This window comes from Cyrtonyx montezumae, unplaced genomic scaffold, assembly GCF_038088225.1.
Source record: "Cyrtonyx montezumae isolate F1298 unplaced genomic scaffold, pur_monq_1.0 scaffold_8, whole genome shotgun sequence".
NCBI lineage: Eukaryota > Metazoa > Chordata > Aves > Galliformes > Odontophoridae > Cyrtonyx > Cyrtonyx montezumae.
In genome coordinates, this window is record NW_027072089.1 from 84,353,218 (window position 1) to 84,365,789 (window position 12,572).

The following is a 12,572-nucleotide window of genomic DNA, read 5'->3' on the forward strand; positions in this document are numbered from 1 at the left end:
TAAGAGCTGTTTGGGGCATTCATCACCCCTGACAGCTGCTAATGCCCCTCAACTCTGCACAGTCACTGTGCTAAAATATTTGGAGAAAGTAACGGGACTATTTGTTTCTATTTTGGACTGCACCTGTCCACCTTTCAGTTTATTAGTCTTCCTGTGACAATGGCTACTTCCAGATGCTTATGGGGAAAGTGAAAATCCTCCACAGTGGAAAATTAATACAAGGGAATGGGAGCCAGCCCCTTTCTGTTACAGGTAAGCACGTTGTAAAATTCCTTCCATAAGCCAACCACATCCATGTGAAAATCGACTTTGGTTTTTGTTCTCTCATGATTCCTGCTAGGAATCCTGTCACGAAGACTGTGCTGTTGAGTAAAACCGAATTGTATTTAAAAAGAGGGGAAAGTAACTAATTGTTTTCAAAAGCTTTCCAGCTGTAATTGGAGTTGCTACTCTTATACTGTGGTCCTCCAAACTGCACAGTGGTTGATATGATGATGTACAGCAGAAAGTAGAGCGGGGCAACTTTCCAGCTGGCTGGTAGTCCTGGGCCTGATGCAACCCAGGCAACGGTTGTCCTTCCTGCCTTCCTGAACAGGAGCTAATCCTTCTGTGAAGCCATGTAGACATTACAGCCAGGCACGAAGCAGCCTGCACCACGGAGCAGCACAAAGCTCATTTCACGATGATGTTGGTCATGCCTCCTGGTGCCACAGAAACTGGCCCAGGCACCCTTTGAGCAGAGCAGCCCTGAAAGATGTCCAAAGCAGCCTGCAGAGCTTGGAGAAGCCAGTCAGTGGTGGTTGTATTGGAAGTCAAAGTGGCTAGGAGGTCCAAACAGCTAAGATTACAGTAAAAAATGGGGCAAACTTGTCAGCCAAGAGTCAGAGTCAGCCAAGCTGACTCCTCACATGGAGAAAAATAACGAACACACTTCCAGTCTCCATAGGCAGAGGCAGTGTTTCTTCATGCTAGAGAAGATGGATGTGTCAGCGTGCTTAGCCTGGATATCCCGGTTGACTATCACTGAAGTAGAAGTATCAAGGAAAATACACTGCGTGGGTTTCTGAACGGTTCTGAAAAACATCGACCCGCTCTAGTAAAGCATTCGGAAAGGTCTCAGCGCTCCACCTCACAGCAGCAGAGCAGCCACAACTCCAAACACCGCCAGCATCCGCGCAGCCCCACTGCGGAACACCGTTCCGGAAGCGGAAGCGGAAGCGGAAGCGGACTGACGGCCGCGGCGGAAGGGCGGTGCGTGCTCAGCCATAGACTTCCGGTAGCGCCGGCGGTTTGTGTTCTTCGCCCGCCGTGCCGCCGGGTGCGGGCGGCATGGCCGTGAGGCGGGCGCTGCTCGTGCTGCGGTCCCGCGGCGCCCTCCCGCCCGCTTCCGCCTCCCCCACGCGGCGCGGCCTCAGCGCCTGTCCGCGCGAGGGGGCCGCCGTCAGCGTTGGCTCGGTGTGGGCCCGGCGCGTGGGCCGGGCCCGGCGCTGCGGGGAGAGCGGTGAGAGCGGGCGGGCGTGGGGAGCGGGGAGCTCCTGTGTGGCTCGAGCAGTACGTCAGTGTTCTGCTTGTCTTTCTCAGGTGTCAGCGACTCTGCGTCTTCGTTTTTAGAGAGCAAGGGCAGTGTTTCCTTGCTGGGAAGTAGGAAGTTTTTTTTTGACACTCACGCTCTGGTGTGTCTCCTGGAAGAAAATGGTAATTTGCTACGTACGTTCCTTGGGGGGGTCGTGAGGGGTTTCTTAGCTTGCAGAGCTCGGTTAATTAATCCGCAGCAGTGTGCAACTGTTGGAATGCGGTTGAACGTGGGCTGCTGCAAAAAAAATGCAGCTCTTGGGGTGGAGTGTGTATGCTGTATAAAATATACCTTCTCTTACCCTAAAACGTAAGGGAAGAGATCATTTTGGGTTCATGATGAAGTACCTTTGCTACCTCAGTAGCATGAGGAAGAAGGACCGCATGGCTGAATTGCATTGTGATAGCTCACCGCGCTGGAAAGGAGGGATCCCAATCACTGGCTCCTCCTGTATAGTTTCATCCTTCGTGTGTGCCAGCCTAACTCTCAGGGAACTTTACGTGTGTTGATAGTGATAGGACCTGGGGGAGTGGTTGAGAGGTTGTGGGTACCCCATCCATGAAGGCATTCAAGGCAAGGCTGGATGTGGCTCTGGGCAGCCTGGTCTGGTGGTTGGCAACCCTGTCGACGGCATGGCGGTTGAAACTAGATGATCCTTGAAGTTCTTTGCAACCCAGGCCATTCTGTAATTCAAACTACAGTTCTTTTTGATTGACATTATTCTGAGACATGAATGAGCTCATAGTGCAGCTGTGTGAGCACTGGGACACATACATAGCAGCAGGAGTAAGGGTACGCGCTTTTGGTGACGGCAAATGATTAAAGCAGCTCTGCTGTTGAAAGTTACTCACTCTCAGACCCCAGATTTGCTTTCTAACATTAACCTGCCACATATTTGAAACTATGTTTTGTGCTAGTTCACCATGCACAGAGTTCAAAGTGTATTTTAAGATGGACTCAGAACTTGGCAGGCCTAAAATCAGAGCTCTTTGTTGGGAATTGCTGAGATTTGCATATTTTCCATGGTACCACTTAAGAGTGTACTGAAGGTAGGTATCTGCTTTTGAATGCCAGGTTTCTTATAATTACACAAGAGATGGCATTCTGTAATACTTCCAACATTAATCTTGCTGATATTGTAATAGTGCTGTACTGCAGAAACAGCTATGTCACAGGCGTTATTTTGGAGTGGAGGAGCTTGGTTGTATTGCCCGGTTGTGCTCTGCTAGTGCTAGATGGAGAGGAATGTACTTTATTACCTTTCATAACTGACTGCTTTTTTAAAAAACTTTGTAATGTATATTAGAAGTCGATAATCTTCATCAGCTGTCCAGCTGAATGTTGTTCTATTTTGTTTTACTTAGGATTCACTACTCAACAGTCGGAAGTGATTGTATCTGCATTAGTGAAAATCGTGAGCACCAACCTGGATACGATTTACAAGGACATGGTGACCAAAGTACAGCAGGTTAGCTCAAAGAGGGTGGAAGGGTTAAAGTCAGTTGAAATCCGGTATGTCTGCTAATGAAATGCACATTGCTGTATTATTTACTGGTAGACCGTGTTTAAAAACTTGAAAGTGAACAGCTATCCCTGAATATCCACCGGCTGTTGAGTTTTGTCTTGAATCTATCAAGCAGCTATCAAAGTGTTGTGATGGACCTTGACACTTAGGAACTACCATCTGGTACAATGTTCATGAGTTTTTTGTTTCTTTGTTTGTTTCTTTGTTTCCTCCTAGCTTTATTTTAACCTGAAAAGGCTTTTACTCCGTCATAGGAGATACTCTAAACATGGATTTAACTATTTACAGCTCCTACATTATTTTCTCTAGTTATACAGCAGCGAAGGAAAAGATTTCCTCCTGTAATTTACCATTCTGTTATGTGGCCTGTTTCTAAATATATCTTTCTGTCATAGTGACATTTATATTGTACTAGAATTGAGCTAAACTTCTTTGCAATGATTTTAGTGTGTGGTTAGTGTAGTTGTATGTACTGATAACGCTCAGGAAGAGTATGTTTTGGATGCTGATTTTGTAAGTTTTCTGTTTCCTTTGCTGCATGTTATTCATGGTATACTCTAAATCCATGCAGCATATATATATAAACTGGTGAGAGGAACTGAAGAAAACTTGCTTGGAAATAGACTGGTAATTCTGAATATCTAGAGATCCATCTTGGCTACCAGAAAATTGCATTGACTTGAAGTGAATTTGTGGGGGGATTGGCTGTTTTATTTTTGGGAGGGAATCCTTAGACAAAGTGTACGCAGGTAGATCTGTGTAAGCATGTGGACGTGAAAGTGTTGAATATTGCTATGTTATGCTTTTAGGCACTTCAGCCTCCAGAAATAAAACCAAATTCAGCGTAAGACACATTTAGCTGTATCGTGGAACTTAAGCATCTTTTGAATGTGATTAGCAGTATCTAGTATGCTGGAATTCCCACACATAAGTGAGTCAAATAGGCAATGCTAGTGGGAAGAAGTAACTGAAGTTCTTAGCTCTGTGAGGCTGTCACTTTACAAACAAAGGATTTAACTAATTTTATGGTAACTGAGTTGCTATCTTCATGTGAGAAAACTGTTTGGTGAAGAGGAGAGAGAATGAAAGTAAGCTGGACACATCAGGGAATAAGAAAGGAGATATCCATGGCAGTAGTCTTCCTGCAGATCTTTTGTGATACGTCCAATACACTGACCCACTGCATTTTTTTAATTCTTTTTAAAGTGCTGTAGTCAGGTAGCCTTTTCTAAACAGTGCTGTAAATTAGACTGTCCTTACTTGTCAAAAACGAAGTTATAGTGTCAGATTTTTAATGGTATTAGTCCAGAATCAAAAGCAAGGACCTGCTTATTAGTGGTAAAGTTCAGCAATGAGAGGGGAATCCCTGTTCGCATGTGGATAGTGTAACATCTAGAGCAGAATCTACAGACCTTTCCATCCTCCAAAATGAAGAAGGATGCTTGTTTGCCATCTGTCAGCTCACTTCTGTCAGTGAGAAGAGTGTTTAAAAGTGTAAGTATAGTGCATGATTCTGCTCAGCTGAATAGGAAAGTGGAGTGAGCTCTCTTCCATGGGAAGGTGGAAAAGGAGGAAGTTACAAGAGTAGGGTGGCACTGGGGAGTCTTGGTGTGGAAGCTGGCTTTCCTCTTTTAGCACAGTGGCACCTTTTCTCCCTTCTCCCTAAAGCCTTTGCTAGGTTAAGAATTTGAAGACTTAGAAGAGAGTATATCCTAGGCTATTAGTTGAACTGTTCTGATCTGTTAGAATTTCTGATTACAAATGATTTACCACAACTTGCTTGTTTCGTCACTTTCACTTGGTCTGTCTTGCTTTCTTTGAAACTGAAATAATCAGTCTCAAATTACCAGATTAAAAATTTCAGAGTACCTGAATACCTGTTGTATTTGTACGCGCAGATGAGAAAAACATTATGGCTACATGTCCTGAGGCTTGTCTTCTGTCTTTTAAAGGAGATTGCTCTTCAACAAGTTATGTCCCATATTGATGGAGTGAAAAAGGATATGATTATATTGGGAAAAAGTGAGCTTTCAGCTCTTCGTTCAGAAAATGAGGTAAAAATCAGTATCTTCGACTTGTACCACTTGTTTTTCATTAAGGATGTAAAAAAGTGGTTTGTACCCAGGGTACAAACTTGGGTGCTGATATGGTTTAACACCGAATTATTAATAACCTCGTGAAGGGGCAGGATGCACCCTCAGCAAGTTTGTGAGTGATCCAAAGTTGGGAGGAGTTGCTGACCAACAGACTATTGATGCCTCTCCATCCTGATGGAAGCTGGAAAAATGGGCTGTTGGGAGTCTCGTGGAGTTTGACAAAAGACTTAAATCTTCCTGGTTATGTGTGAAATAGAGAAGAAAACAATGAGGGAGGAAGAAGCTACTGAGCTGTATATCCTAAATTGTTGATGCAGCTGTTGCTCTTTTTTGTTAGAATAATTTTCATACATTAATAGAAGATGCTACAACTATTCCTATTTCATATTTCTTCTGAAAGAAATAGTGATAGATTAAGTTACCTTAGAAGTGTAGAACTTACCTAGAGACCATTCAGGGAATTGCTGGCTGCATTTTGATGCTTAGCAATTTCTTTTTAAGGCTAAACAAACCTATTGCTTACTGTCTTGCTTACTCTTTTTGCTCTCCACTCCTATGCTACTTGCTGCAGTCTCCCATCATCTTGGTGGCTCTCTCCTGAGCTTGTTCCAGCATGTCAACATTTGTCTTATACCAGAGAGCCTAAAGCTGGACACAGCTTTTTTGGTGCAAGCTCACAAGTGCTAAACATGGGAGAATAATCACTTACCTTTGGCTGTGTTTACCCTTGCTAATGCCATCCTGTGCGTTTGGCCACCTGTAGTGCTGTGGGACAGTACTAGCTTCTGTCCTGATGCTTGGAAATGTGCACTACTGAGTGAGTACGTATGTGCATACACTTGGGTCTGTCTACACACATACTGAGGATATAGATGGATTTAAACCACATTCATTCTGCCTTCTGTTGTGGTTTAACCTGGCAAGTGGCTGAGCATCACACCATCATGTGCTCATTCCTCCCCCTTCCCAGTGGGATGTGGGAGATAATTAAAAACTAATAAAGTAAAACTCATAGGCTGAGATAAAACTATCTGCTAAAATAGGGGAAAGGAAAATAGTATGTCTGTATAATAGATATAACAAGTGATGCACAAGTAATTGCTCACCATACCAACTGCTGCCCAGCTAGCATCCTGAGCAGTGGGAGAGAGAGGGAGATGAACTCCAACTCCCTTCAAAACTCCTTCTGCTTGATATCATTTGGTATGGAATAGCCCTGTGGCCAGTTTAAGTAAACTGTCTTAATTCTGTTCCCTCCCAGCTCCTTGGGCCCTTCACTGCACGTAGTCTTGGCTCTGTATATGCTGCTGAGCAGGCAACTACAAATACCAGTGTGTTGTCAACATTATTTTTCTCCTAGAACCTAAACATAGCATCGAACCAGACACTGAAAAAAAAAACATGCATTCCAGCTGAAACTAAGACACCTTCCTTTCACAGTGTGGATTATAGTAATTGCTACTAATCATTGAAATTGCCTATATTTATAGACTGTCGGTTTCTGTGTACAATACTAAAATGTACATTTCTTTTCTGCTCTCCCAGAGAATAAAACTTGAACTCCAGCAGATAAAGAAGCAAGTCATGGTAAGATAAGTCATGGTAGCTTAGTTTATGATAGTATAGGTTAGGTTTATGATAGTATAGGTTAGGTTTATGATAGTATAGGTTAGGTTTATGATAGTATAGGTTAGGTTTATGATAGTATAGGTTAGGTTTATGATAGTATAGGTTAGGTTTATGATAGTATAGGTTAGGTTTATGATAGTATAGGTTAGGTTTATGATAGTATAGGTTAGGTTTATGATAGTATAGGTTAGGTTTATGATAGTATAGGTTAGGTTTATGATAGTATAGGTTAGGTTTATGATAGTATAGGTTAGGTTTATGATAGTATAGGTTAGGTTTATGATAGTATAGGTTAGGTTTATGATAGTATAGGTTAGGTTTATGATAGTATAGGTTAGGTTTATGATAGTATAGGTTAGGTTTATGATAGTATAGGTTAGGTTTATGATAGTATAGGTTAGGTTTATGATAGTATAGGTTAGGTTTATGATAGTATAGGTTAGGTTTATGATAGTATAGGTTAGGTTTATGATAGTATAGGTTAGGTTTATGATAGTATAGGTTAGGTTTATGATAGTATAGCTTAGGTTTATGATAGTATAGCTTAGGTTTATGATAGTATAGCTTAGGTTTATGATAGTATAGCTTAGGTTTATGATAGTATAGCTTAGGTTTATGATAGTATAGCTTAGGTTTATGATAGTATAGCTTAGGTTTATGATAGTATAGCTTAGGTTTATGATAGTATAGCTTAGGTTTATGATAGTATAGCTTAGGTTTATGATAGTATAGCTTAGGTATCTTGAGTATCAGGATTCCTTCATGGAAGTCCAATTTCAAAGTGTACCTAGGCAAAGATTTCTAAAATTAGTGAGTTGTAGGTTTATGAAACATGCCCAGAATTTGTAGAAAGTTGTGTTCTTTATCAACTCTTGTTTTCAGTGTTCTGGTATAAAAGTAGTCAGTTTTTTATTTGTTCCAATGAGAATGAATTCATCCTACAGACCACAAGTGGAAGGGCAAGAACACTTGTACTTAGGAAATCTAAGCACATTGGGTGTCTCGAGAATCCAGTTCCTCTCTAATTAGAAAGAGGCACAATATTTTTGTCTAACTTGTTTTTGCTTACAATTAAATAGAAATTCTTGTTCACTGCTTTATCCTTTGTATTCCCATAAGGATGAAATTACCAGAGTTCGTGCTGACAACAAACTAAATCTAAACCTAGAGAAGAGCAGAGTAAAAGAATTGGTAAGTTCTGTTCACTTTCTTCTTAGAAACATCTAAAAATTGAATAATCTCTGAATTTGGATAAGAACGTCTGTTCAATATTAATCTGTAGTATTATTCCTTTTTAAGATGCTATTAATCCAAATTAGTCATCCTTAAATGCTGTAATATGGGGTACAGTGGTGGGGAGTTTCTTTGTATGTCTGTCTCTTTTGATATTGTTTCAGTATTGACATTAATGTACTACGGTTAAATATTTCAGTTTTTTGCATTTAAACATTCCAACTAGCTGCCTGGAGATTTTCTAGAGCTGTGCTAGTAATATATCGTCACACTGAGTTAAGTATAAGCATTTCATTATCTTGCCATTACTGAAGATATTTCCTTTCCCTGTAACGGGAGAATTCAGTGTGGCTAGTCTGTCAGGCAGTATGTGTTGTGAAAGTAGTTGTGATTAATTTTCATTGTAACTGATACTGATTCTGATTGTTTTTGACTTTGAAATATGTGTAGAATTTAATTGACAAGCGTTTTAATTAGATTAACAGAAATGAAAAATTAGAAGATACATAATTTTGCATTAGATGGAGCACTCTGAGTAGAAATTTGGTTTTAGATCTTTTTTGAATAGCTTTTATGAACCTGAATTTCATCATTGAAATGGACACATCTTTTAGTGACATTTTTCTGCAAATTTTAATTCAGTCCCTTTATCACAGGTGGGTAATGAAGAAGTAATATTTACTTGCAATCTCAACAGTAAGAAATGTTGGGGTGTAAGTCACTTTCTGTGTATGCCCCCTTGAAGTTGTCGCCTGCTTGAGATTAATGCTGAAAGAGATTATCTTAATTTGCCAGCACTCATGTCAGCCATTTCTTATGTTTCAAACTCTAAATGCTTTATCTTTTAATAAGTTCACTCTCCAGCAAATGTGAAGTGGAAGTCTTCATTACCTAATGCACATCTGCTTATGCCCTGATTTATATCTGCAACGATACAGATTGAATTGAAAATCCTGAAGTATGGAACAAACTTTCACTTACATTCGTGTGCTCTTGCATCACTGTGTCGCTCAAGTTTGCTGTTTAGAAATATCAAGATGCATCTGACAGAACTGCATTTTCTCTGAACTGCAAAAAAAAAAAAAAAAGGACTTAAGGGGAAATCTCCCTGTTTAACTTCAGAGTGGGGTTAACCTTGCCTTTCTTCTTATGTACTTGTATTATTACAGACATGTTTTGGTGTTTTATAACAAAAGGATGCATTTTGGTTTCTTGAAGCTCAGTTTAAAAACCTTGGGGCTGACCTAGCTTCTAGCCACAAGGCAAACTTGAACAAATGCGGACATCAACAGAGTGGCTTGCAGAATATAAATTATTCAGAAAACATCTATTTTGATAACAGCACCTATACATAGTTAAGCAGAAACTATTTCAATCTATGTGTTACACTGTTTATTTTAAATGTAAATCTACCTTTGGTGGTGATAACCAGATTGTTAATATGTGGTTCTGTCCATGCAGAATCATAGAATGACTTGCATTGGAAGGGACTTTAAAGACCATCGTGCTGTGGGCAGAGTTGCCACCTACCAGATCAGGCTGCCCAGGACCCCAGTCAACCTGGCCTCAAGCACCTCCAGGGATGGGGCACTGTTATGTTAAACTTCATACATGACTTTTAAAAATTGCATTGTTTTATAAATGTTTTGCCATGTTAACAGGTTGAGGAATTTCACTTTGAGACAATATATGCTACTGATTTCTTTTTTTTGTCCTTGTCATCAATTTGCAGAATTTAGTAACATATGTTTTATTAATTATAGACACATTATTATTTGTCTCTTTTTTCTATGTTTGTAGCCTTATGCTATTTCTTAATTGGATCTTTAGATCTGTTAGAAGTTCAAATAGTGTTCTGGATCTTTAAAGAGAGTTTTTCAGCGCTGAGGCGTTTATGTAGGTTAGTCTGAGTTTGATGACAAAGTGAGATATACCTCTAGACTGGAAGGAAAAAGAAGTCACTTTTCACATGGGAACATCAGGAGATGAAGTTATTGCTGTGTAACTGAGGATTCTGAGATGGGAGCCTGATGACTTAATACTCTGCACTGATGGCTTAGCAGCTGTCCTAGGAGTAACTGAATTGCTTTAGTAGCAGGTAGGAACCATTACAGATGTCAAATAATGCCTGTTCATGTATCAGAAACCTGCCTTAAAGGTATGCTTCTTGAATGTGTTTACCTTTCCTTCAATCCAGATAACCAGAGTTTCTAAGTAAACCAGGACTTCTGATTTATAGTACCTATCTTTCAAGTGTTTCTGAACCAGTGACTTGACATGAGATGCAAATGTTTTATGTTTACCAAATATAGCATTTTCAGTGGTGTTCCCCAGGTGTTGTTCGGACCATTTCAAAATTTTGAATAGAGAATTGCCGTAATGCTGGTGAAACATCTTTGGTAGCTGAGTTTGCTATGACAGTTTAAAAACCACTCCCCTTACTGAAGAAGGCAGATGGTTCAGTCTTCTTGGCATTCGTATGCTCTGTGAGTTAGTTAACTGCCCTATTTCCTCTTCAGAATCACAGGTCAAAATGCAGGTCTGCCAACTTTTCTGCCAGCTGCTTTTTAATGTATTTCGTTGTTCCAGCTTGTGTTGAACACCTGTCTAAATTCAGCTTTCCAAGTGACAGCAGTCACCTTGCAATACTCTCTTTCAAGTGTTGTCGGACAACATGGTCGTTCAGATTCAGTTTTGTAGAAAACTGGAAAGCAAAGAACAGAAAAGGAAGCATGCTTTTAAGCATTTGGGAAAAGGCTTAAGGATGATATCATATTTATGTCTTTTTTTTTTGTTTTTCCCTTCCAGCATTCACTTAATGAAAGAAAACTACTCGAAATGAGGACAGAAATAGTGGAATTGGTGACAACTTGGTAGCTTGTTATTATATAACAAAGCTTTTTTTACTTGTCTTAGAGAGCTGGTACTATTTTTGAAGCTGCTCATGCACTTAGACACACTTCAATGTACAAAACGTCATTGAGATTTGTTATTTTTCTATGTATTTCCATAGTGGTACAGATAACTCTAGCATCTACAGAATAGGAAGGCTTATATATGTTAGTACATCATAACCTGTTCAGTGGGCTTTTGTTTGTTGGTTTGTTTTGAAATTTCAAGTATGTAGCATTTTCTGTAGGCAGAACACTTAAGGTTGCTTTTCGTTTCTTTAAATCAGTGACGTTTTCCGTGTTCAGTGGAACTGAAACACTTATCTTGATTGATTTGGCTTCATTTTAGCAGAAACCTTTACTAAAGTATTCCTCTTCGTTTTATAAGTTCATAAGTTCATAAGTTCATAAGGTTGGAAAGGACCTATAAGATCATCTAGTCCAACCATCCTCCTATCACTATCTCTACCCAACTACTAAATTAAGTCCTTAATTTTGTTTTGTTTCATTACTGTAGAGAATTATTCACAGGAAGACCTCTAGTCATAAATCATTAACTGATGACAACGTTTCAGTAGTGATGATTTGAAAATACCAGCACCAGAGCAGCAGCTGTTCTGACTTTACAAGCTTGATCTTTCAGTCCTTTCTGAGTAATAATTCCATCTCATTTTTTTCTATGAAGTCCTGTCTTCTGTCATAATCAGATTCTGACTTCGTCATTCTGTAGACGTTTCTGCAGTAGAATTCACTGCAAGAAGGAGACATGGTTTTTACATCAAAAGACCTATTCTGATATTTCTAAGGATCCATACGTTTTCATGCTTCTCCAGTATGTTTCTATCACAAGAGTCTCTTAGACTTCTCAATAGCTATTGTAATTGAGATGTGACTTGAATGTCTGTGGGCCAGGTGACAGATTAAAGTGAGTGATTATGCTGCTAGATTGAGATAAGAAGGCACCCAGTTCTGCCATGTTCTAGATTACATGTTACTGAACGTGCGATGAAAGTGTACTGAGTTCAATTCCTTAGATATGGCAAGCTAGGAAAAAACTCATTTGCTTTGAATGCAAATTACTTCATTAACGTACATTTAAGGAGGAGTTGGAAGTACAGTTGAGAGGAATGGGTTACATTTCTAAATAAACGTGGAACTGTTCAAATTATGTTTGTTTTATTTTCTAGCATGCACAACAAGATCGAGCTCTGACGCAAACAGACAGAAGAATAGCATCTATTGGACTGGAATTGTGATTGTTAGTATAAAACTGAAACTAAATGTTTTGTGGCTTGGAGGCGCTCTTGTTTAAGTAGGATTAGGGTTAACTGAATCGTGCTTACTTCTTGTCACGGTGTTGTCCGTGACAGTGACCCAAGGGAAAACCGAGAAGGGAGAGGGGAGAGAAAAAGAAACTGCGTCAGTGGCCGCGCTGCGCGGCCGCCCGAGCAGAGTCGCGCTCCGGGAGGGGGAGGGGGAAACAGCGGGAAGGGATGGGTCGACAAGAAAACAACGGCACGATTTGAGCAGGAACGGTAACTTCACTAAATCCAATAAAATTGAAAAATTGAAAGAGAGAGAAAAAATTTTCAAACCAGAAGCTATACGCTAAGGAGGACCTGCAG

General features: G+C 40.1%; 1 protein-coding gene across 1 annotated transcript; it reads left to right on the forward strand.

Annotated features, from left to right (window-relative positions):
* The first annotated feature begins 1,329 nt into the window (after positions 1–1,329).
* LOC136058982 (mitochondrial calcium uniporter regulator 1-like) lies at positions 1,330–12,203 on the forward strand. The gene is made up of 8 exons (XM_065752825.1): positions 1,330–1,501; positions 1,582–1,695; positions 2,938–3,041; positions 5,051–5,152; positions 6,740–6,781; positions 7,943–8,014; positions 10,865–10,918; positions 12,135–12,203. The coding sequence occupies exons 1-8, from the start codon at positions 1,330–1,332 to the stop codon at positions 12,201–12,203; spliced, it is 729 nt and encodes a 242-aa protein (XP_065608897.1).
* The last annotated feature ends 369 nt before the right edge of the window (positions 12,204–12,572 follow it).

Coding starts and splice junctions, on each gene's coding strand:
- LOC136058982 (XM_065752825.1), top strand. CDS start 1,330: ATGGCCGTGAGGCGGGCGCTGCTCGTGCTGCGGTCCCGCGGCGCCCTC. Junction 5,153..6,739: donor CTCTTCGTTCAGAAAATGAG/GTAAAAATCAGT, acceptor CTGCTCTCCCAG/AGAATAAAACTTGAACTCCA. Junction 6,782..7,942: donor AGATAAAGAAGCAAGTCATG/GTAAGATAAGTC, acceptor TATTCCCATAAG/GATGAAATTACCAGAGTTCG.